Below are 26,128 nucleotides of genomic sequence, written 5' to 3'. Positions count from 1 at the left end.
ATAATAAGCATCTTACATGGCCTAATCATAGTAAGACCACGTTATATATACAGTCCAAAATAAGGCTAGCTAGTAAATGTCCAGTTTAGGATAAACAATAACGACAACCTTAATATAAGGAACTAATAAAATTCATGAACACCATCGCTTACCCCTGACTTGATGATCACTTCACAAATACAAGGTTTTGTGGGGTGAGGGAGGCAAAGACTAGGGCAAATCTCAATTGATTTTCAATATCTCATACTTGCCATGGCCCTAATTTTGTATCTCCCAAAAAAAATACCCTTTGATTAGGATGAAAGGAACCAGAAGAATGGCATGTTGGCATGAGACCAAAAGAAAAGCCCCTTCAAAAAAATAATTACATTCCCCTTTCAAGAACACAATTAGTGACTTAAATTACACATGATGTAACAAGTGTTATGCTTAGAAAAAGTGTTCATTCTTCAAGTCATCTATACAACCACTTTGATTCATCAACTAATACGAGTCCACAAAAGAAGTCATCAATATGATATAATCATTTACTCCCTCCATCCCATTTTGTTTGTCCCGTTTGAAAAGTCAAACATTTTAAGGAAACATCATTTATTGTCTTATTTACCTTTTAAAAATGTATAAATTTCCAAAACTACTCTTAAATAAATTTATCAAAAAATTGAATTAGTAAATTAATAGGAGTATAATAGGAATATTAATAAATCAATAACTTTTATTTTTAGAAATAGGACAATATTTTGGGACATCCCAAAATGAAATAGATGACAAACAAAGTGGGACGGAGGGAGTAATTTGCTTGTGATACTCAAAGAAGTTCATGATCATTTTGAAACATGTGAAAGGCCATTTAGTCCTATCATATTTTCACCACATTCCACTTGTATTAAATAACTTTAAATTCTTGATTTTTTAATATTCAAGTTCTATATGACTCATTATAGCACTCATAGCAGTGAAGACATATTGCTATAGTACTAAAATTTAGCTCCACAAACACAAAAATCTTGCTGCAGTAGTGGAGCTAAATCTAAAAATTTTAGCTCCATTACTACAGTGCACATCTATAGATAGATGTACACTGTAGTTGAGAGCTAAAAAAAAAAAAAAAAAAATTTATTCCTCAGCCAGATTAAAATATTATTTTTTCCTTTCTTTTGTTTTCTTTTTCTTCTCTTCTCAAAACTCTCACAATCTCTCAACTTTCAGACCTCTCACACTGCCGCCCCCTGATCCACGCCACCAACCCACGTCGCCGACACACGACGAGTCAGACCCAACTCCGACCACGGCAACCCCCACCACCACATCAATCACAAATCCAGCCATACCCACACTCATCAAACCCACCACCATCAATATCAATAACCACCTCCACCACCACGACAACCCCCACCACCACCACATTAATCACAGACTCAACCACACCCACACTCATCAAACCCACCACTACCAGGAAAAAAAAAAAAAAAGCAAACATCGGCAAAACCCACGGCCAAAATGGTTTCTTCTGCAATTTTTTCCTTTGAACCAAAAAAAAAAAAAAAAAAAAAAAAAAAAAAAAAACCATGAACCAAAGGTTGATAGAGGCGTGGTGGTGGACCTAGTGGCGTTGCTTTAGTTGGGCTGAGCGGAATTGAAGCTTGTGTCTTGGACAGAGAAATAAAGAGAGCACAGTTGAAAAATGGAGAAGGAGATGAGAAGAAAAAGTAACAAAAAGATAAAACAATAAAAAATAAGAAATGGATGAAAGTTAAAAGGTGTGGCTGAGGGTGGATGAGAAAAGAGAACTACGTATGTGGAAGAGAAAAACAAAGAGGGAAAAAAAAAAAAGGCAGAAGGATAAGAAAGAAACGTGTATTTGGATGAAAAAAATAAGATAATGGGAAAAATAAAATAAAGAATAATAAGAAATTAAAATTAAGAAATGTTACCATAATATTTTTGCAATAAATTTTAAGTAGTAAGTTATTACTATCTAATATTGGTGAGAAAAAAAAATAATTTTTTTGATGGTGGCGGTTGCGGTGGCGGAAGAGTCGGCGGCGGTGGCGGCGGTGGTAGTGGCAACAGTTGTGGGTAGTTGTGATTGTTGTTTATTGTAGTGAATATATTATTTTATTATAGTGGATATATTATTTTATTATAGTGGATATATTATTTTATTGTGATGTTTATATTATTTTACTGTATTGAAAGTTAAAATAGATCCGTTGCTGCAATATGTGTGTAGGTAAAATAGATAAAGTAACTTTTGGTGGAGCTAAAAAGCTAAATTTTTAGCTCTACTGCTGTGGATGCTCTTATAGGTATATCTACAATATTTTAAAGCTTCCGTGCTACTTCTAAAGAAGCGTCTGCTGTCAACAGTTTACATAAATGAAGCATTTTTTTCTTTTGAAAAAAAGAAAAAAAAAAAGAAAAAAAAAACCCATAAATGAAGACCGTCTACAAGTTATGTAACCTTGACAAATGACTATAAGTGTAGAGTAATTATATCCACCATTCTTTTTTGCTAAGTAATTATATCTACCAGTAACTCTTATTAATTGCGACTATATATGGATATAGGACTTAACCACTTAATTTTTTTTTTTTTTTTTTTTTTTTTTTTTTTTGGGAAACCATGTAAAATACTTTTATTCAGATAAGCCTGATAAATCGGCTTGAAGTACATCATGAAATTGTGGGGGAAAATCCTTCATCCAAACTAACAAATCTAGAATGCCAGCGGCATGTCTAGCCAGATTATGAGCTAAAACGTTACAATCCCTCTTAGTATGAGAGTAATGTAATTCTTCAAATTGTTGAGATAACTGTTTGGCCTCTCAATGGGCAAACCCATTGGTATTAGCAGCCTTTCTTCCTCCATTAACCCTTTAATAACAGTCAAAACTTCCAATGCAAACAAAAGAGCCCAAGCCGCAGCTTTTGCCTCAATATCCTCACTGCATAACTCCTGGTGTACCAATTTTGAGCATGATGCAATCACTAATCCTTGGTGATCTCTTATAACAACTCCAATGCCAGAATTTTTATCATGTGGGAAGACGGCACCATCGAAATTAATTTTGAATAGCTCTGATGATGGTGGCTTCCAATGATTTTTGGGACGATGAGTCCGCTGCATTGGAGTAGCAGTAGGCACTTGCCGAGCATGGTACTTAGCTTACCAAGACTTCGAGATGTTAGGAATTTGGTGAAGTGAGTTCGCTGGCTGGTTGAGGCGAACCCGATTCCGCTGGTTCTAGATTGTCCAAGTCGTAACTGCGAAGAGCTCTGTTTGATGGTTGTTTTTAATTAACCACGATAACAGCTCTTTGAAGGTCACGAATTAAACTAAAAATCGGAAACTCCATAGCTCCATATCCGATGTCTAACTCTGGGCAAGACCACAAGGCATGCATTGAATCTTCTGAATGGGCGTGGCATCTGACACATAAAGAATCCGTTGAGATGGTTCGACGGAACAGTGCACTCTTCGTCGGCATAGCTTCACGGCAAGCACGCCATAGCAGTGTTTTCACCTTAGGAGGAACTCGCATTGACCAAACTCCACTCCACAGCTGCTTCTCGTCATTTGTGGATACTTGTGGTTCAGCAGACAACTCTTCTTCCATTTTTAAAAATCTGTATCCGGTCTTGCAACTATATTGGCCATTGCTCGAGTGAGGCCAGAACAGAACATCCTCTGAAACTTCACTGCTTAAAGGAATAGTCTTGATCAGCTCTGCTTCCTTCGTATTAAACAGCCCGTATAACATCTCATCATTCCACAGCCTCCTGCTTGGATCAATAAGGATATCCACTTTAGAATTCTCAAATTCTATCAAGGGAAAGGATAATACATGTGGAGGGTGCTTTCTTGGCAACCAATGATCTTGCCAAATTCTGATTTTTTTTCCATCACCGACTCTCCACCTAGCCCCCCTTTGAATAACATTCCTCCCTATAAGTATACTCCTCCAAGCATAAGATCCTATTTTTGAATCCTTGGCCTCCATAATAGTTGTATTTGGAAAAAACTGAGCCTTGAACACTTTGTAGAATAGGGAGTTATGATTATGCAAAAACCGCCAAGCTTGCTTTGCTAGTAAGGAGTCATTGAATTTTGCTAAATTTCTAAAGTCCATGCCACCCACTCCTTTGGCCTTAGTCAAGTCATCCCATTTAACCCAATGGACCTTCCTACGATCTCCTCGTTATCCCCACCAAAAGTTTTTAATCATGGTCTCAATCTCATTGCATAGACCTATTGGAATTTTGAAGCACCCCATGGTGTATGTGAGAATGGCTTGGATGACTGATTTTATCAATACCTCCCTACTAGCCTGTGAAAGTAACTTCCCTTCCCATCCTTGAAGTTTTCTCCACACCTGCTCCTTAATGTAATTGAAGCTTTCTTTTTTCCTTTTCCCCACAAAAGATGGTAGACCTAAGTATTTCTCATATTGCATAATTTCTGGTACACCCCACGCCTCTTTAATTTGCTCTTTTAGAGCTCCATCAGTTGCTTTGTTGAAGAACAGTGCTGTCTTGCTTCTATTTATTTTTTGACCGGAAGCAACTTCATAGGCATTCAAAATCTCCAATACTTTGCCACATTCCTCCATTGTTGCCCTGCAAAAAAGGAGACTATCATCTGTAAAAAGCAAATGTGTTAGTTTTAGGCCTCTTCTACAAAGGGAGAAACCATGAATAGACATAAATTAACCGATCATTCTACTTACATGTAAATATTCCAAATTACAATAGACATAAAATCCCTCTAAATCTCTTTGTAAGATTCTTACAGCCAGATTCTCAAACAAAAGAAAAAGAAAAAAAGATTCTTACAGCCATGCCAAATTATTAATAATTGTTTCTGATCTCTATTACTAATTGTTTGAATGTCTATATTGATAGAAATACTGAATAAGTGTATTGTATTTCTCAAATTATAGAATATACATGAGTGCCTTTTATATAGAAGGCAAAGTGTGTAGTACAAGTAAGTGTGATATACAAGTAAACAAAGTGGGCCTAAAACCCACATACCCTAATACACGTTAACATATATTATGGTGAATATACTATACTGTATATTATAATTATTATTACCAATTGTTTGTTTATATGTTGTTTAATATAAACAAAGCTGTTTTTCATGCCACTTCAAAGTTAAAATCAACAACACCTTGTCAAGAAAAGAATATTCTTCATTCAATCACCACACATTTTTACACACTTTGTCACAAACTATTTTATATGGCTGACTATTATTGACTGTATATCAATATCACATGAACCTATTATTTTTTCTGTCATTCACATTTTGCCATATAGGATAATTGTGGCGAAGTGGGTATTAAAATGTATGGTATTAGCATAATTGTTCTTCATTAGTGAGAAAGACATGCCAACATCTAATATAAATGAAGCTGATCATCAGCAAGTGACTTAAGGGTGATTGTTACGGGCAAGATGGGACCACCAATATCCCTTAAGTGAAGGCTGAAGTATTTGTTATTTAGGACATTCGTTAATAATCCATTTAAAGAAAGTTTTTATGAGAAAAGAAAAAAAAAAAAAACAATTAATATTTTGATAGCTTTTTCATTTCTTATAAAAGTTGTGTTAAAACTTTCCTAAAATGGATTATTAACTAATGTCCTAAAGACACTCATTAACATGACCCTTTTGGAAATAGTAATCGTTCGCTTGTTATTAAGTTTGTTTAGGACTTGTAATTTTGTTAACGTTAGTTTATCATTTAGCCAACTCTGTAGCAAAATCCTATGAGTTCAGTATCCCTTATTTTGTGGTTAAAATTGCTTAAATTTCGTATGTATTGTTGCTTGGATTTGATAAATCCCCCACTATGGAAATGAATAAAGGCACCAGAATCGTATAAATCCCCCACTATGGAATGGAATAAAGGCACCAGGACTTGTATAAATCCCCCACTATGAAATATCTTTTAAGGAGGCCTGGAATTACTCCAAATTTGTCTTTTGTTCTCTATTTAATTTCCTCAGTTAAGCCACCATAGGTAACGATAAAGAGCCGTACATACCGTGGTAAAATGAACTGAGAATAGCAATGGCCATGGAAGTGCAAAATGAGCTTCCACCAATCATAAGTGGTGGAACAAGCTTCCTCAGAACGTGCTTTAATTGCCTTAATGCTTTATCAGGTTCTTCTTGCTTCTCTATATAAAATTGAACAATTATTCTTTTGAATTTCCAAGAAACTTCTTTCTTGTTTTCCAGGAATAGGACTCATAACCATGCCATATACACTCAGACAAGCTGGATGGTTAAGCCTTGGCCTGCTTCTAGCAATGGCAATTGTGACTTGCTATACTGGGCTACTGCTACAACGATGCATGGACTCCATACCATTGATTATAACATACCCTGACATAGGCTGGCATGCATTTGGGAGAAAAGGAAGAATCATAGTTTCAATCTTCCTGTATTTTGAGCTTTATCTAATCCTAATAGGATTCTTGATTTTGGAACGTGATAACTTACACAAGTTATTTCCAAACATTAGCTTTAAAGTAGGAGGGCAACACATTGGAGGAAAGCCACTTTTTACACTAGTAGTTGGGCTGCTGATTGTACCTTCAATGTGGTTGAAGGACTTGCGCTTGCTTTCTTTTATCTCAGCGAGTGGTGCCCTTTCATCTCTTATTATTATCTGTTCCGTATTTTGGGTTGGTGCAGTTGATGGAGTAGGTTTCTCTGAAAAAGCAGAGCTGTTTAATTTGGAAGGAGTTCCTTTTGCTCTCAGCTTGCATGCCTTCTGTTATGGTGCTCATGCAATTTTCCCAACATTGTACTCTTCTATGGAAGACAAAAGTCAGTTCTCTAAGGTAATTCATACAAAGCATTTGCATCTTTGACTCCTATCTCAAGTCTTTAGCTAAACGTTAACCCCAAAAAATTGTGACAAGGAACAATTTTTTGGTACTTGATGGATGTTTTGTTCTGGTTTGGTAAGACTATTTGAAATTGCACTTTTTAGAAGTTATTTTCTTTTAGTTATATTATAATGTTATAGTATACATGACATTTCTTTTAAATGTCTATTAAAACAAATATTCATCTAGATATGAAAAACTTCAAAAAAAAAAAGGAGATAGAAAAATGAATTTTCTTTCTAACAATACATGTTACAATTATAAAAATAAGTTTTTCAAAATTAAGATTGATAAAATCATATTTAAGATCAACTATGTTATAAGAAAAATTAAGATTAGCCATATTATCAGTTTAAATCAAATGTCTTGGAACCATTGTGTTTGAAATTAAATAATTTCTTTACTAAGCACCTAAACTCATCTAAAGGGCTAGTTGGTCTTGTGTGGTATTGCAGGTTTTGTTCATCAGCTTTGCTCTTTGTGCTCTCAGCTACATATCCATGGCAATCATTGGCTATCTAATGTTTGGCCAGAGATTACAATCACAAGTGACACTGAACCTGCCTACAAGCAAATTCAGCTCAAAGATAGCAATATACACCACTTTAGTTGGTCCACTTGCTAAATACGCCCTTGTAGTCACACCTATTGCAGAAGCCATGGAAAGCCAATTGCCTAGTAACTATAATATCAGGGCTATTAGCATCCTCATCAGAACATTGTTACTAATTAGCACAGTCATTGTGGCCTTAGTTATTCCATTTTTTGGACTGTTGATGGCACTTATTGGATCTATTCTGTCTGTCACTGTTTCCATTCTGCTTCCATGCTTATGCTACCTGAAGATTTTTGAAAGTTATAAGAGGTTGGGACTTGAACTAGTTATTATTCTGGGGGTTGTATTGCTCGCTCTCTCAGTTGGAGTGATGGGCACATACTCAGGGCTAAAGAGATGGTGAAATATCTTTGAAAGCTGCAATACTGGTTTTGAGTGTGGCTATGTCATCTTAGGTCATAATGGAAATATTTTGTAACTTGCAAAGGTGTGTATCTTTTTAAAATATCAAAGAATTAGCAATAGATTGCCATCACTGATATTATTTTTTTACCTATCAATAACAAATTGCCAACTAAGATTTGTTATGAAAATGTTATGGACGTAACATCTCTAAACTATTTCTTTTGAGTAATGCTAGAGACAATAATTTCATTACTTTTCTAAACTAGAATAGCAAAAATATTAAATTAGAGATTGTGGTGAGCCCATGTGTGAGTGTGAGTTGGCATGTTAATATAGGAATGTTGTGAAATTATTGTAACATTTTGTTGTGTTAATTGCATTACTAATTTATTTATTTTTATCTATTGGCTAATATTTGGGTCCTATTTAATATTTTTATATATATAGAAATATCCCTATTGGTTAAAATTTGGGGTCTTGTTCTACTTGGGGGCCTTAGGCGACTACCTAATTAGCCTAGTGGTTAGGGCCTACCCTATCTTTAATGCCAAAATCAATAGCAAAAGGGTGCGGGTTTTTTTTTTTTTTTTTTTTTTTTTTTTTGGTGTGTGTGGTTTTTGAGTAATAAGGATATCTAAACTTTTTTGAGTATCTCTTGGATGTGTGCAGTCCTTTTGTCTCACATATACCTAGTTATTATAAGGAAGAATCATTTAGGGTGGCCCCAAAAGAATGAGTTAAACATCCATAAAAGATAAATTATGTTATTAGGCCTTTTGTGTCCTTGATTAAGAAACTAGTCCATTTGTATATGAATTTGGTCACCACTACATTCATCATGCATCATCACAATGGATACTAATGCTTCGTTTGTTTCACTATTAAACATTTTTAAATAAAAATATTTTACATATAAAATGTTTTTAGTAAAATATTTTCAGGTGTTTGATGTACTATGTAAAATATTTTCAAGCACAAAGCACCAAAATTGGTGGCTCAACCACCAGAGCTGTCGATGTCAAAGGTCTAGTAACCACCAACACCAACCACCAAATCGAAGGCTTCGGTGACCATATCGCTGGCTTCAGCAATCGAACTGTTAGCACCAATCACTAGACATGAGGCTCTGGCAACCAAACCACCGGTACTGGCCCTTGGAATAGTGGCTTTAGCAACCAGACCATCAGCATCAACCACCAAAACTACGGCACTAGCGACCCAACAAACCAGATGAGGGAGGGAGCCATTATGTGTTATACAACAATTTACGATCAAAAGAAAATATTTTCAGACTTGAACAAAGTTTACAATAAAAAAAAACACGGTAAAATACTTAAAATATTTTACAACAAAGCAAACTGAGCATAAAAATTTGAATCTTTAGTTTTTGGTAATTGTAAAATTGATCTTATATAATTAGTTGCGATGGTGACCTCCTATGGTTTCTTGAAATGTTAACTAAACATTCAGTTTCTTTTTCCAAGCACATCGAGCAATGTTTACTCATTTATCAGGCATGTCTTTTATTTTACAGTGTTTTCAGGCAGAACCTTTTCTCTTTTTTTTTTTTTTTTTTTTTTTTTTTTTTTTGAGAAAATTTTCAGGTAAAACCTATTATTTGAAGGAAGCAACATTACAACTGCTTTTGAAGCTCGCCTCTCATATACTACATATTATGCACAAAAAATACCTCAACTTTGGCTATAAGTGAAGGGGTAAAATTTGGCATGACGGACCTTCATAAGTTGGGCCTGACAGATCCTAGCCCATGGGCCGACAGTGGGTAAGCCCAAGGCACAAGCGGAAACCCTAACTTGAAATACTTGCTACACACACTTGAATCATTGTAGAATCCCAAAGGAAATAGGAATCCTAGCACAAGAAGAACTCCGGAAGATGCGCACTTAATGAAAATCTTCTCTACAAGGAAAAGTCTTGTCCATCACATTTAGGATTATTCAAGGGGATTCCTATAAGGAAAAGACTTCTACACCAAGGAAGAGAGGTCAACCTTCTACTACTATAAAAGCCCCAATACCCTCACAAATCAAGGTATGCATAATTCACTCCTCTCTAGCACTCTAGAGTTGAGAATAGTTCTAACTTGACCTTCGGAGGGTATTTGACCGGCACCACACCGATGCTCTCTGTTAGGTCACTTCTTTCTTCTTGCAGGTCGCTATTTCAAGCGTACGAGGATCGTGTAGCTCACTGGTGATTTTCACGGCTTCATCAGTTGGTGTCGTCTGTGGGGACGACCGTTTAGCCAAACTAATCGCTTCCCGGACGTAAGAGTTGCATGGTACTCACTCGCTCGATGGCTACCACTAACAACGTTCAAGGAGACGAGCCGCCAAGATCTATTGCATTAGAGAGGCAAGTCCAAACTCTCATGGCAGCAGTAGAACGTCTCATAAAACAGAACCATGATATGGAGGAGCAACTACGCCAAAGGGATGCAGGACACAACATTCAGGAGGAAAACCAAGAAGGTACCAGTGCCGAACGAAGGGACCAAGAGAAGCCGGAGGGCAATAACGCCCCAAGCAGACCAGAGCGGTAAAACATGAGCCTCCCATCTCTCATAGATATGGCCCCTCCACCTATTGTTGCAGAGATGCAGGCGATGAAGGAACAAATGGAGGTCATGATGAATGCCCTCAAGGGACGAGTGTCCAATGATCTTGATGACCTAGTAAACAGAACCGACTCACCGTTCACTACCTCCGTCAACTCTTTCCCCCTGCCACAAAAATTTCGCATGCCCTAGATTGAAAGCTACGACGGGGTCAAGGATCCCCTCGATCGCCTAGAGACTTTCAAGACCCTAATGCACCTTCAAGGGGTACCAGGCGAGATCATGTGTAGGACCTTCCCGACGACGCTGAAGGGTCCTACGAGAATTTGGTTCAGTAGATTAATGCCAAACTCCATCAATACTTTCAAGGAGTTGAGCGCTCAGTTCACTTCGCATTTTATTGGGGGACATAGGTACAAGAGGTCTACCACGTGCTTAATGAGCATCAAGCAGTAAGAAGACAAGACGTTGTGGTCCTACATAACTTGTTTCAACAAGGAGGCCCTTTCAATTGACAAAGCGGATGATAAGATACTCGTAGCTGCATTCACTAACAGATTACGGAAGGGTAAGTTTTTGTTTTATTTATACAAGAATGACCCAAAGACCATGTCGGACGTGCTCTACAGAGCCACCAAATACATGAACGCGGAATATGCATTGCTGGCCCGCGAGGAGAAAGACAGGAGGACACACAACAGGATAAGGGGCGAAAGATTGCTAGAACCGGAGATCAACGAGATGAAAGGCGCCCTAGACCCCCCACTGGGAAGTTCACGAGCTTCACCCCACTAACCACCCCGATAGATCAAGTTTTAATGCAGATCAAAGATGAAGGAGCACTGGCATTCCTTGGTAAACTAAAGGGAGATCCTAACAAGAGGCCAAGGGACAAGTATTGCCGCTTCCACCGTGACCACGGGCACGACACAACCAACTGCTACGATCTGAAACAACAGATTGAGGCCCTTATTAGACAAGGGAAGCTACAGAGGTTCGTCAACAAGGAAAGAACCGATCCGCCCCAAGAGCAGGCCCCACGACGAGAGAATAAGCGCCCTAGACCACCTATAGGGGACATAAGAATGATTGTAGGGGGCACAACCGCTGCCAGATCTTCCAAAAAAGCTCGCAAACCCTACCTTAGAATAGTCCATAGCATCCAACTTACAGGATCCGAATCTAAAATGCCACGAATAGATAACCCCGTCGTCGGATTTTCAGAAGATGATGCTCGGAGACTTCACCATCCTCATGACGACGCACTTGTGGTCAGCTTGCAAATAGGAGATTATAACATGCATCGAGTCTTCGTCGACAACGGCAACTCAGTGGACATTTTATACTACCCGGCATTCCAGCAAATGAGGATTGACAGGGAACGGTTAACCCCAACGAATGCCTCACTCGTGGGATTTGGAGGAACGAAGGTGTTCCTCTTGGGCGCAATTACACTATCTATGACGGCATGTGACTATCCTCAGCAGATCACTAGGGAGGTAACGTTTCTCGTAGTTGACTGCTCGTCCGCCTACAATGCCATTCTCGGACGGCCCACTCTCAATTCCTAGAAGGCGGTGACTTCAACATACCACTTGATGATTAAATTCCCGACGGAGTACGAGGTAGGAGAACTGCGAGGAAATCAAATAGTAGCATGAGAATGCTATATTGCCATGTTAGAGATGGAGGATCAACAGCAAACGATGTGTATCGGAAAGCAACGAGCACTAGTAGAGCCAGTTGAAGAACTGGAAAAGGTGAGCCTTGATGACACACGGCCGGAACGGACGACTAGAATTGGCACACTAGCTAGTTGGTCGGTGCACCAAATGCTCATGACTTTCCTTAAAGATAACCAAGACGTGTTCACCTGGAGTCACGAAGACATGCCAGGAATTGACCCCTCAGTCATGGTCCACAAGTTAAATGTGTCGCCCTTATTCCCTCCAATCTGACAAAAGAAACGAGTGTTCGCCCAGGAGCAGGACAAGGCCATAGCAGAGGAAGTTCAAAAATTACTAGAGGAAGATTTCATCTGAGAAGTATACTACCCCGACTGGTTGGCAAACGTTGTCATGGTTAAAAAGGCCAACGGAAAATGGAGGATATGTGTAGATTTCACGAACCTCAACAAAGCTTGCCCTAAAGATAGCTACCCACTCCCGCGAATAGATACTTTGGTAGATTCAACTGCAAGACACCAGCTCTTAAGTTTCATGGACGCCTTCTCGGGCTACAAACTAATCAAAATGGAAGAATCTAATCAAGAGAAGACCTCCTTTGTTACAAGCCAAGGATTTTTCTGCTACAAGGCGATGCCATTCGGACTAAAAAATGCTGGGGCAACATACTAGAGGCTAATGAACAAAATGTTTGCACACCAGATTGGAAGGAACGTACAAGTTTATGTTGACGACATGTTAGTAAAAAGTCTGCAGATGATCACCTAGACGACATCAGAAAGACCTTTGACACACTCAAGTCATACAATATGAAGCTCAATCCAAACAAATGTGCGTTCGGAGTGACGGCGAGGAAATTCTTAGGCTTCATGGTATCCCAAAAAGGAATAGAGGTCAACCCGGAGAAGATACGAGCCATAATGGAGTTGGAACCACCAAGGACGGTTAAGGAGGTCCAAAGTTTGAATGGAAAAATCGCAGCCCTGAACAGGTTCATCTCGAGAGCAACGGACAGATGTCTACCCTTCTTCTGCACTCTCAGAAAAACGTTCGAGTGGACGGACGAATACCAGACGACATTTAACAACTTAAAAGCATATCTTTCCTCTCCACCGTTGCTCAGTCCATCCAAGCCAGAGGAAGAGCTTTACCTGTATTTAGCCGTCTCACACGCCATTGTAAGTGCAGCTTTGGTAAAAGAGGAAGACAGATCGCAGAAACCTGTCTACTTCACGAGCTGAGCACTCCAAGGGGCAGAAGAGAGGTACCCTCAGATGAAGAAGTTGGCTTTCGCGTTGATAATCGCAGCGCGAAAACTCAAACTATACTTCCAAGCACATACCATCATTGTTTTAACGGACAAGCCCTTAAGAAAAGCTATGAGCAGCCCAAAGGCAGTAGGAAGAATGGCTTTGTGGGTAGTAGAGCTTAGCGAGTTTGACATATAGTACTGTCCGCGAACGGCTGTAAAAGGGCAGGTAGTGGCTAACTTTATCGCCGAATTCACCCTCGAAGACAGCCAGGGGGCAGAGAAGAAAAGACAATGGAATATTTATATTGACGGATCTTCGAATAGATGAGCCAGAGGAGCCGGCGTAGTAATCCAAACCCCGGGGGGAGATAAGATCCAATGTATGATTCGACTAGAGTTCCCCACGACCAACAACGAGGCAGAATATGAAGCCTTGGTGGTAGGGCTAGACCTTGCAAAGGCTGCAGGTGCGGAAAACATAGTCGTACATTGCGATTCATAAGTAGTAACGAGCCAGATTAATGGTGGCTGTGAGTGTAAGAATGAAAGGATGAAGTGGTATCTAGAAGAAGTGAAGTACCGAATCAGCGACCTCGAAGTCAAATTCATTCAAATCCCAAGGGAAGAAAACGAATGTGCCGACCATCTAGCAAAAGCTGCATCAGCTGAATTTATGCTTATCCCCAAACAGGTATTATCATTCGTTCAAGTCTCCTCACTTATTAACGACTGAACGAATATGCAGGAGGTAGATTCTGAATGCAATTGGACCACGCCATTGGTATCCTATCTGAAAACCGGTGCGTTACCAAACGAGAAGGACGCCGTAAGAAAATTGAAGGTCCAGGCATCACGATTTGTACTGATAAAAGATGTCTTATACAAAAGAGGTTTCTCTCTACCATACCTGAGGTGTTTTAGGCCACGAGGAAGCAAGTTACGTAATGATAGAAATCCACGAAGGTATTTGCAGAAACCACTCAGGGGCAAGGTCATTAGTACATAAGTTGATCCGAGCAGGATATTATTGGCCTACAATGTTGAAGGACATGCAAGCTTATGTCAAGTCCTGCAACAAGTGTCAAAGGTTCAGCAATTTCATCAAGCAACCGTCCGAAGAACTGACCCCCATGACGGCACCCTAGCCGTTCGCACAATGGGGACTAGATATCATGAGCCCATTCCCGACAACGGTCAGGCAGCTAAAGTTTCTAATAGTTGGCATAGACTACTTCACTAAGTGGGTAGAAGCAGAAGCCTTAGCCACCATCACGAAGAAGAACATCCGAAGTTTTTTCTAGAGAAATATCATATGCAGGTACGAGATACCCAGAGTGTTGGTCTCTAACAACGGTAAGCAATTCGACAACAGCGCGTTCAGAGACTTCTGCTTAGAGCTAGGAATCAAGAACCACTACTCGTCGCCTGCACACCCACAGGCTAATGGGCAAGTCGAAGTCATGAATCGATCCTTGCTCAAGGTAATTAAGACCCGGCTCGAGGGGGCAAAGGGTATCTAGCCGGACGAACTACCAAGCGTTCTGTGGGCATACCGGACTACAGCAAGAACACCCACTGGAGAAACGCCATTCCGACTAGCATACGGAAGTGAAGCTGTCATTCCCGCAAAAGTAGGGCTCACAAGCTACCGGGTGGAGAACTACGACAAGGATAAGAACGAAGAGGCCATGCGCCTTCAGCTCGACCTAGTGAACGAAGTCAGAGCGGCAACAGAGCAGAGGTTGGCACGTTATCAGAATCTCATGGCGAAACACTACAACTCCAAAGTGAGGCATAGGGACTTTCAGGTTAGTGATTTTGTACTACGGAAGGTAATGGGCGCCATTAGAGATCCTTCGCAAGGAAAGCTCGGCCCCAACTGGGAAGGACCTTATAGGATTACATCATGGCAGAGGAAGGGCACCTACCACCTCAAGACACTGGACGGACAAAAGCTGCAGCACTCATGGAACACGGAGCTTCTACGAAAATACTACCAATAGAGATAATATGAAGAACAGCGACAATCCCTAATTTCCCAGTTTATTTAATTTTAGTTACAATTACTAGTTTTCCTTTGACAATTTTTGCTAAAATATTTTGTGCCTTTTTAAGCCCAAGGGGGCAGGTACTTTTCCCTATAAACCGTGTTTTTCTACTTGGATTCTTACAAAGTTCAAAAGTGAACAAGAGAAAACAACGTCCAAAAAGTGGACGGATCACCCATAGGGTGGAAACGATTACCAAGTCCACAAAGTGGACGGATCACCCATAGGGCAAGTTCATTATCAAGACCACAAAGTAGACGGACCACCCATAGGGTGGAAACTGTCATTAAGTCCATAAAGTAGACGGGTCACCAATAGGGTGAATTTATTATCAAGCCCCCAAAGTGGACGGACCATCTATAGATTGGAAACTATTATCAAAGTCCACAAGATGGACGGATCATCCTAGACAGGTGATAGTCGAAGTCCATAAAAATGGACGGATGACAAATAAAGTATACTAAGTAGGCGAATCATCCCTGATGGGTGAAAACTCCTTAAGTCAATAAAATGGACGGTTAGAACAAAATCCACAAACTGGACGGGTAGCCCCGGACGGGTGAAACCCCTAAGCCTGTAAAAATAGTGATTAATATACAAAGTCCACTAGTTGAACAGAGCAATCCAGACGGATGACGACAAATCCATAAAATGGACGGATAACGACAAGTTCTAAGTTAACATAAGTGGATGAATACAAGCCCATCAATTGCACGGATCACCCCATAAGGTGAAAATTTCCAAGTCCACAAGGAAGGACGGGATACACTACCTAAGTATTTAAGGAGGACGATTCATCCAAAAACTAAAATTATACATAAGTCCATAAAGATGGCCAGTTCTCCATATAATGGACAACTGGAGCGGATGAAAATTTATACATCTTATTCAAACAATAAAGATATATAAAGCAGGCATAAAGTTGAGAAATAAAGCAACATTAACAGATAAAACCCTTGAAGGGCAATTGTTCGATACACAAAATTAATGACGGATTATTTTCAAATGTACAATAAAAAATAAAAATAAAAAATCTCTCTACTCTTTAGGGCCGGCATCTTGGACATTCTAAGCTTGGGCTGACTCTCCGTCGCTTGGAGCTGCATTCTCAGCAAAGAGGTCATCTTTGTTCTCTGAGGCGACAGGCATAGCAGACGTCTAAGCTTGGTCGTCAACTTTTATCATGGACACATCCAGGGCAGGGTAGGCTTCCTTAAATTGACGGAGCGTCTCATCAAAACCTTGTAGGAATGATTCTCCCGACTCGGACAATAAGGCATCCGAGTCACGATATTCTCGGACTACTGCCTCCTTAGCTTGACGGAGATTTTCCTTCAGGTCTTGGATCTCCTTATCTTTGACCTCTAGGGCCTTCCTCGCTTCATCCGTCTTTTGCTCAAGCTCCTTCCTCAACTGCTCTGAAAGGTCAAACTTTTTCTCCATAGTGGACTTCCACTTGTTAAGTTGACCCAGCTCATCCTCCGTCTGCTCTGCCTTTGCTCGCACACGATCCAGAGCCGTCTCACGATTAAGGCATCAATCCATTAGGCCCTTCACCATAATCAGGGACTGAAACAAAAAAGTCATAAGGGTTAGACAAAAACAAAGTGGAGTGGACGGACATAAGTAGACGAACAAAGATTACCTATGCGATAGCAAAGAGACCCGTCTCCCCCATTGCCTCCGTCGAGTGATTGCCTAAATCCTCGTAGTCCTTCGATGTGATGATAGATGAAAGTTTTTCCAAGGCATATTTGGAGTCGTCACGGAGGAGGGGAGGAGGCTTCTCTTGGTTAGTGGACAGGACCTTCATTAAGCCCTTGCCTAACCCATGCTTTGCTGTGGTGACGGTCTTCGTACCCTCAGCCATCAACCCCACGATGGGTTCCAGAGGGACTTTTTGTTGCTTATGGGGACAGTCCCCTTTGGACGGTTGCTATTTCCTTTTAATGGACGGAACCGTCCCCTTAGGAGCCACATTACCGGACTCCTTTCTTTTTGCAGCCTGTGATTTGGTCAACGCCCTCCTCTTATCATCGTCCATCTCTGTAAAGAAGGATGGATGAAGTTATCAACTAAAAGTTAAAGCCTTTTTATACAAGATGAAGATTGATGGACTTACATCTGTGAATTTTGGCGTTATATCTGACGGCTTCCGGCATGGGTTCAGGACTGTCACAATACCAGTGGATGGTACCTGGGTTCACTAACTTCGACCAAGTCCTTTCTTCCGGCTTGGTCTTTGAAAAAATCTCCTCAAGAAAACTAAATTCCTCAATACTAACTTGAGGATGCCGTCTAACTGCAAAAGAAATGGACGGTTAAAAGAATTGGAGAAATTATAACTGAACAAATATAAAAAGAATCTACAAATTAGGACGGGTGCATACTGGACAGATTTAATACTCCCCAGGTTGTGTTGACGGGCATATATTCCGTCTCCCCTTGATGACCTATCCACTCGTCACCCTCTAAGAAGAAGTAACGACTCTTCCAGTCTCTATTTGAGTCGGGTGTTTCAAATATGACTTTTAGCAACGGACTCCTACTAGCAAAACTATACATCCCCCTTGACCTGTCTATTTCATCTGGATAGTAGTAATGAAGGAATTCACGCACCATCAGTTTCCTAGCGCCGTCTGTCATAGCACCGTAAAGAATTTCCATTGCTATGAAGAACCTCTAGGCATTCGAGGATATCTGGGTGACGGATAGACCTAAATACTTTAGAAGCTCCTTATGCAGGGTACTTAGTGGAAACCTAAGTCCCACCTTCAGCATTTGTTCGTACACTCCGACACCTTCTACCCCCTTGTAATAACATTTCTCTGACACATAGGGTAGACGGATTGGAATGTTATTTGGAATTTGAAAATTAGCCCTAAATGTGTTGAAGTGTTTCTCCTTGATGACGGATGTGAAGTTATGCACCGTCCACTCTGGTAGCATGATGAACTCCCTAAGTCCATCAACACCAATACGGATCTCAATGGTTGATCCTCCCCGTCATCAGAAGTATCTTCTTTTTCAGCCATCTCCATATCCTCATTTGTTGAGGACAAGGAAGAGGCGGACGGACTCCTCTCTTCGCCTGGACTCTCTTGGTCTTTATGACCAGACGGGTATACTTCCTTGTAATCTGTCCCGTCACGAACGACTGACTGATTACTTGACGCACTAGACATTGCCTACACGTGACGACAAAACCTAAGACTGACGGATCTAGAAGTGATGACGGGTGTGTAAAAAAGGTCTAAGAAAATCAAATATGCATTTGCAGGACTTATGAAAAGAAAATACTCACCAAGTCTGAATAAGTGATGGTCAACAGTTGTATTAATGACGGGTACAGCTATTTGACAGACCGCTCTCTGACAAGGTTGATGATGGCGCTCTGACAATATGTTTAAGTTGAAAAGTGGAGAAATGAAAGAGGAGAAGTGTGATATATATATATATATATATGAAATGCACGGAAGACGAAGCGACGCTTCGATTTGGGGGAAAATCCAATCAAAAAATGACACGTGTCGTACCTCATAAATGCTTGACAACCTGTCAACAGTAATCGCGGTTCGTGTCGTCCTCTTTGAGAATCGTCAACCCCAAGACCCTTAAACCGTCAACCCTAAGAACTTTAAACCGTCACCCTATTGATCCATCCACTTTGTCATGACGGACCATAAGGTGAAGGAGGCAACTGAAGGGGTAAAATTTGGCATGACGGACCTTCATAAGTTGGGCTTAACGGATCCTAGCCCATGGGCCGACAGTGGGTAAGCCCAAGGCACAAGTGGAAACCCTAACTTGAAATACTTGCTACACACGCCTGAATCATCGTAGAATCCCAAAGGAAATAGGAATCCTAGCACAAGAAGAACTCCGGAAGATGCGCACTTAATGAAGATCTTCTCTACAAGGAAAAGTCTTGTCCATCACGTTTGAGATTATTTAAGGGGATTCCTATAAGGAAAAGACTTCTACACTAAGGAAGAGATGTCAACCTTCTACTACTGTAAAAGCCCCAATACCTTCACAAATCAAGGTATGCATAATTCACCCCTCTGTAGCACTCTAGAGTTGAGAATAGTTCTAACTTGACCTTCGGAGGGTATTTGGTCGGCACCACACCGGTGCTCTCTGTTAGGTCACTTCTTTCTTCTTGCAATTCGCTATTTCAAGCGTACAAGGATCGTGTAACTCACTGGTGATTTTCACGGCTTCATCAATAAGCATAATAGAATTTTATTTTATTTTTTTATTTTTTTTGGAGAGAAAGTTTTAACTTATGGCATCCGCTTATGATGATAGCTCTTTATACCAAGACACCAATTAGTTTTTTATGTAAGCGAGGATTGAATTCCAAAACTCTTATACAACCATTAGAAATTTTACCAGTTGAGCTAATTGGAACTCACATAAATAATATTAGTAATTTCTTTATTTGGGGCAAAGTCTATGAAGCCATCTTAATTCAACATAATTAGTATTTTTGACAATCCTGCAAGTCATTAGCTAACTTAGCTCAAAATTTTGAAGGCCTATCAATTGTATTGATCAAGTTAACCTCTCTGAATTGGGTGCCAATGCAACCAAAAAGAGCGTGTTTGTTTGTTTGTATTTATTTATTTAAGTTAAAAAAAAAAAAAATAGTCTTTGTTACTAGAGTTTGTACAGGTTATATCGAATATACACAAGTGAGTAAGAGTTCCATAAAAAAAAAAAAAAAAAAAAAAAAAATTAAAAATTAAAATAACATAATTTTTTAGAAATAGTTTTTAATTTTTTGCGTCGGTTCATGATGATTGCTTTTTATTATCAAACTAAGATACCAAATGGTTTTTAGTATAGACAAAAATTGAACTCCAAATCTCTTAATTAATAAGTTACACTCCACTTGGATTTTTCTCAAAATTGTTATCTAAATTGACCAAAAAAGAAAAACCCTCTTTGTTTTTTTGGGGTAAAACAAGATTTTCATCATTCAAACGAAAAAGAGTATGAGAGTTCCTCTTTCAAGCATATGAGACAACAAGAGAGGAAGAGTCTCATTATTACAACACAGAAGGAAATTAATTAACACATTTAGCAAGGGCATGAGCCACACCATTACCCTACCTTTTAATCCACTTAAAAACACAACTAGAAAAACAATTTCTCAAGTCAAGTGCATTGCTGAGCAGAGTCATCCCCTTCTTCTAGCAAATAAATCCAATTTCTTGTTAGTTTTTTTTTGGGAGGGGGGGACAAGAAGCGTGGGCACAGCAAAGTTAAGGCCTCCATAACTACAATCCAAATTTTCCCTTTAAAAAAACTACAATCCAAATTATGGCCAAAAACAAAGATTAATAAATAAGGGTCCATGTAAAATTAAAATTAATAAGAACTCAAATAATATTGTCTCTCTACCACCCTGGATGTGGCCTAGTGGTAGGTAGGAATCATTGTATGATTTCATATTATGTTTGAAAGGAATTGAGTGGTTTGAATAGTGACGCTTTAACGAATGTATTGTGTCTACGATGATAGTTCAATTAAAGTATTAATGGTACAAGTTATACTATTTATTGCTGTCACATGACTTGAAGTTCATGAATTTATACGAGAGACCTCCCTCTTTTACTTAAAAAAAAAAAAAAAAAAAATACTCTCTCTCTCTCTCTCTCTCTTACAATTTCAGGTCAGCAAAGATTAATAGAGCGCCAACCATTGCAGATAAGCAAATCAGCACCCCCCCCCCCCCTTGGGACACGTGTCAGGTACACAAATTTTTCCTTAAATATCTCCTAGAATTTGTTTGGTCTTACCTTATTAAACTCAATGTTGAAAGATTGGTGGGTGTGTTCTTCAAAAAAGAATTGGTGAGTGACCAAAAAGAGAGAGAGAAAGAGTGAGAAAAAAACCAAACTTTCTCTCACTACCTAACCGTTGAGGCCTCAGAGAGACGCCTATTCATATATACAAAGAGAGACACACAGAGAGTTACAAAGACAGAGAAGAAGAAAATGTCAACAGCTTCATTGTGTTCATCAGTCCAATCCCAGATCAATGGGTTTGGTGGGGGTCTTAAGCTTCAAAAACAGTCTCTTTCTCAACCCAGCTCACTCACCTTCACAAGGTATGGTTTACTTTGATTTGGTGTGCCTTTTCTTCTTGGGATTTCTATTGGGTATTGTTGTTTAGTTGAGTTTTAGAGGCTAAGATAGAAAAAAATTTGCGTTTTTGAATGAGACCCTGTTCGGACATGACATAGTTTTACACTTTTACAATAAGAACCATGAATTCTTTAATGATTTTGAGAAATTTATATTATTGTAGTATAACTGTGGATAATGATGGAAGCAACTTTTTCTGGGTTTGAATCAGTTTGTTTTCCTCATGTGTCAATTAAAAGTTGTAGTCAGTTTAATTGAAAGCTTGTAGTGGCTAAAGGAACAATTTTGTTGCTTACATGTTAGTGATTGTGTTTAGCTGAACTTTGAATCGGTTATTGTTTCATCAATAAAATGAATGAATTAGGTACAAATTTTTTATTGTAAGATAGGAAGGTATTTCCTCTGCCCATTTATCTAATGGTTTAAATAGGCTGTCTTCATTTGAAAGGAGAATGTCAAGAGGTCCATCTAAGGAGGAATAATTAGATGAAAACCGGATTGTTCTATAAGTTTTAGATCAACCCGGATTGTCAAGAGGTCCATCTGAGTTTTAGATCAACCCCTAGCATCCAACCTAGTAAAGGGGGTTATTTTAGAGGACTCCAAAGGCACTCTATGAAATCCTCTGCTCATATCTAATGAAAAGAGGCCAGTATTACGACTGGCCTTTTCTAATTTCAGTGAACAATTAGGATTTTTTCAGAGTGGCAATGTCCAGATAGTTGTTAAACTGTTCTATTGAAAGTTTCATATAAAATGTAGAGAGTCTGCATATTTCAACTGTGCAGTTATGTTTCAGACTTTGGTAGTTTGGTTGTTAAAATGAAAATGTTACATGTATTTTGGTTCAAGGTTCATTCATGTTCAATTAAGCACATCTGTGTTTTCTATGAGGGAAGGACTTGGTTTTGGCCTAGCTTAAGTTGAATTTTCCAGCAACAGTTTCTTTGAGTCATTCCAGAAGATGATGGTCTATTTCTGATATACGTTGCTACTTGTTGTCGGATTTCAGGAGAAGATTTAGTACTGTGGTGAAGGCTTCAGCTCGGGTTGATAAGTTTTCGAAAAGTGATATCATAGTTTCTCCATCTATTCTCTCGGCTAACTTTTCAAAGTTAGGAGAGCAGGTTCAATTTAGCACTTTAATATTTGCCACCATGCTGCCTTTTGTTTTTCTATAAATCCAAAGAATTATATGTACCTGTTTGAATGCCCACCCAGCTTCTTAATTCTTTATAAGTTAGATACTCTTAATATTTGTTAAGTTTATGTCATTTAGTATTTGGTTTTCATGGATGTTGTTAGCATTTCACTCTCACTTTATCTAGGTAAAAGCAGTTGAGTTGGCTGGTTGTGATTGGATTCATGTTGATGTCATGGATGGTCGTTTTGTTCCAAACATTACAATTGGACCTCTTGTGGTTGATGCCTTGCGTCCTGTGACAGATCTTCCTTTGGATGTACATTTGGTAATCTTTCCTTCTTTTATTTCTGCCAATTGGGTCATTATAAAGTCCCCAGAAAAATTGCTCATATGGAATCAATATCCTACAGATGATTGTGGAACCCGAACAGCGAGTGCCAGATTTTATCAAGGCAGGAGCCGACATAGTCAGTGTTCATTGTGAGCAAGCTTCCACCATCCATTTGCATCGCACAGTTAATCAGGTATGATTTTTTCTTGGTCTGTGTTGATATTTATGTGTTTTATAATAGTGATCAAAACATCAGTATAAAGTTTTGTTTGTAATATTTGGTTCCCTGAACTACCAATTGGAAAGGGAGAAGGGGTGGCGGGGGGGGGGGGGGGGGGGGGGGCGCGGGGGTTTGTCTCTGAATTCAGAAGTCCAGTAATGTGATACATAATCCAGCCTTGAAAGTCTAAGCTCCCAAATGAGGTGGGCAATGTCTTGATTTCCATCATTCTTGTTTACTTTTCTGTATCAACTTGTTTGTTTCATTGCTCTGCCAGGTGAGGGAGAGAGAGAGAGAGAGGTAGGGGTAGGGATGACAAATCTTAATTGGAGATTCTTTCCTAGTTTCAGTGTTACTACTTGCACTTTTTTGACTGTATTTTTTCTTATCACCCAGATAAAAAGTTTGGGAGCCAAAGCCGGAGTTGTCCTAAACCCGGGCACTCCACTAACTGCAATAGAATATGTCCTTGATGGTGAGTTCATATCAAGGAGTTTGTTTTCTTTCATTATTTATTTATTTCTATGCAATATGCTTATCCAGAAAGTCTTTAATGACGTTACAGAAGGACCTTATCTTATCTGGCCTATTTGTTGAGGCTCGTTCCTCATTCCAATTTGTTATTTATTGACTACTAAGGTAAGTTGTGGACACATGTCCAGCCTTGCCTATGGGCTATTGAACAAGTCAGGAACCATTAATTAAAAATGCTGAATAACTTGTGCAAAGTGGAGATGAACAAATAATTTAAAGTCATTTGGGACAGACAAAGTAGTGTAATATGTTTTTACCATGTAGCTTCCAAACAACCAGTTTAATTCCTATTAATTTTGAGGGAAAATAAATGTACACATTGATTGCAATGGGGATGATGTGGGCAAGTGACCTATGTAAGATAACACTCAATCATTTTGGAGACTTAAATAACATTTACGGTCACTATCCCCTTCTGATCCATCTACTTTGCAAACAAGATTTTTTTTTTCTCTTTTCTTCCCTACTGCTTTTCTCCCTAGAAAAATGCATTGACTTCATTAGTGAAAAGTGAGTCCAAACAGAAAAACAATAGATAATGCATAGCAACCTTAAATCAACACAATAGTACATTATTTGGGAATTATCTGGCCAGAAACTATGGAACTAACAATTTTAGCATGTTAACAGTGGTTGATCTGGTCTTGATCATGTCTGTAAACCCTGGGTTTGGTGGGCAGAGCTTTATTGAGAGCCAAGTGAAGAAAATCTCAGACTTGAGAAGAATATGCGCAGAGAAGGTATGGTTTTCCATGTAAATTTTATCCTTGGTGGCTTTCCTTTGATATGTCTTATACATCTTATATGAACTCCAAAGCCATTCACATTTTGTTGTTTTATTTATTTTTGCAGGGAGTGAACCCATGGATTGAAGTGGATGGTGGAGTTGGTCCCAAAAATGCATATAAGGTGTCCAGTCTAAATTTATTCTTCCTTTGGTTAACATATGAACTTCAAGTTATCTATGGACCAGCCTTCTAGTAATTATTAAAAAGTAATTTGAATGAGGGTCAGTGGAACCTATGTAAATTTCTTGTTACCGCATTTTAAACACAGTGGGCTGTACCAAAGCTATGTTATGTGTCACTTAACCAACCTTGAGGGTGTTAGAACACATTAGAAAAACTAAACAAAAGAATAAGAAGAAAGAAAAAGTATTTGTTCCTTCTCCTTAACTTTTGGAAACTTTAGGACACTCAATTCATCTTCATTAGGCAACCTCTGGAATTCTATAATATTGTCATGTTAATTCAGACCATTAAAACAGAGAATGAAAAGATTTTAAGGGAAAAACATACTTTTCTTCAGTTTCTGGGATTTGGATCTTCAAAAGATATTTTGTAGTAAGTTGCACAACATCCTGTGGGTTCATTTACAAAACCAATTTATAGTTTTTTTTCCACACTGACAGGTTATAGAGGCGGGAGCTAATGCTCTAGTTGCTGGTTCTGCTGTCTTTGGAGCCAAAGATTATGCTGAAGGTATGTCAAAACCAAACCTTCATTAGTCCAAAAAATACAATTATAATGCTGATAAGTTGATGTACTGAAATTATTTTTGTTGCTTGAATTGACTATCTTCCAGCTATAAGAGGAATCAAAGCCAGCAAAAAGCCTGTAGCTGTTGCAGTGTGAAATGACCTCAAGAAGATCATATTTAATGCAACTTGCGATACTGTATTCTTTATTTCCATGTATGTCACCTTCTCCACATCATCAAAATTTCTCAATTAGATTCTGAAAATGAACTTCACGGTTTGCTGGTGTCAGAACATTGGCCACAATTCTGTTGTAAATTTGTATGATGCACAAACCACTATATGGGCATCAATTAGTTCTATCGTACCTTCATTACCAAGTGATCTTGAGAGCATAAATTTTTTTTTTTCTTGGAACTTACTCTATTTAATCTGATCATGGTTTCTTCATGCTTGCAGACAATACGCACAAATCAATAAGCAGCGTACTGCTAGCTTCAAGTTGTCAGATGTGCTATAATTTCCTGCAAATTCTCTTTTCATCGGCGATAAAGTTCTAAGAAATCCAATATGCAGTGGGAGTACCACTATGGGGCATTTTATGTATACCATATCCTTTACAAGGATTAATAATTCAAACTTACGCAAAACCCTTTGCTCTGTAACAAATCATTAGTTCTATTAACTTCCTTTTCTGTAATGAACTTTTCTTGTCTTTTCATTTGTTATTTTTTAAAGATCAGTGAAGGTGTGATGAGCGAAAAAAATTGACTGATATTAGAGTTGGTTGGTTTACATTAATCATTAAAAATCCTTTTTAGCCCATGGCAAAGCAC

At 38.9% G+C, this 26,128-nt stretch overlaps 3 protein-coding genes across 3 annotated transcripts; all 3 read left to right on the top strand.

Annotated features, from left to right (window-relative positions):
- The first annotated feature begins 5,984 nt into the window (after positions 1 to 5,984).
- On the top strand, positions 5,985 to 8,025 carry LOC126702042 (amino acid transporter AVT1I-like). Its single transcript, XM_050400641.1, has 3 exons — positions 5,985 to 6,175; positions 6,252 to 6,859; positions 7,363 to 8,025. Exons 1-3 carry the CDS (start codon positions 6,082 to 6,084, stop codon positions 7,864 to 7,866), a joined length of 1,206 nt encoding a protein of 401 aa, XP_050256598.1. The 5' UTR covers positions 5,985 to 6,081; the 3' UTR covers positions 7,867 to 8,025.
- A 2,433-nt stretch (positions 8,026 to 10,458) lies between these two features.
- On the top strand, positions 10,459 to 12,017 carry LOC126704149 (uncharacterized). Its single transcript, XM_050403175.1, has 2 exons — positions 10,459 to 10,563; positions 11,076 to 12,017. The coding sequence occupies exons 1-2, from the start codon at positions 10,459 to 10,461 to the stop codon at positions 12,015 to 12,017; spliced, it is 1,047 nt and encodes a 348-aa protein (XP_050259132.1).
- Positions 12,018 to 21,242: 9,225 nt separating this feature from the next.
- LOC126702033 (ribulose-phosphate 3-epimerase, chloroplastic) lies at positions 21,243 to 25,992 on the top strand. Its single transcript, XM_050400630.1, has 10 exons — positions 21,243 to 21,549; positions 22,599 to 22,713; positions 22,915 to 23,055; positions 23,141 to 23,254; positions 23,678 to 23,756; positions 24,446 to 24,555; positions 24,668 to 24,724; positions 25,227 to 25,296; positions 25,400 to 25,508; positions 25,752 to 25,992. The coding sequence occupies exons 1-9, from the start codon at positions 21,437 to 21,439 to the stop codon at positions 25,447 to 25,449; spliced, it is 849 nt and encodes a 282-aa protein (XP_050256587.1). The 5' UTR covers positions 21,243 to 21,436; the 3' UTR covers positions 25,450 to 25,508; positions 25,752 to 25,992.
- Positions 25,993 to 26,128: the final 136 nt, after the last annotated feature.

The sequence above is a fragment of the Quercus robur genome, chromosome 10 (genome assembly GCF_932294415.1).
Source record: "Quercus robur chromosome 10, dhQueRobu3.1, whole genome shotgun sequence".
In the NCBI taxonomy this organism is placed as follows: Eukaryota; Viridiplantae; Streptophyta; class Magnoliopsida; order Fagales; family Fagaceae; genus Quercus; species Quercus robur.
The sequence above is the reverse complement of the archived record's forward strand: the minus strand, read 5'-3'. Positions and strand labels throughout refer to the sequence as shown.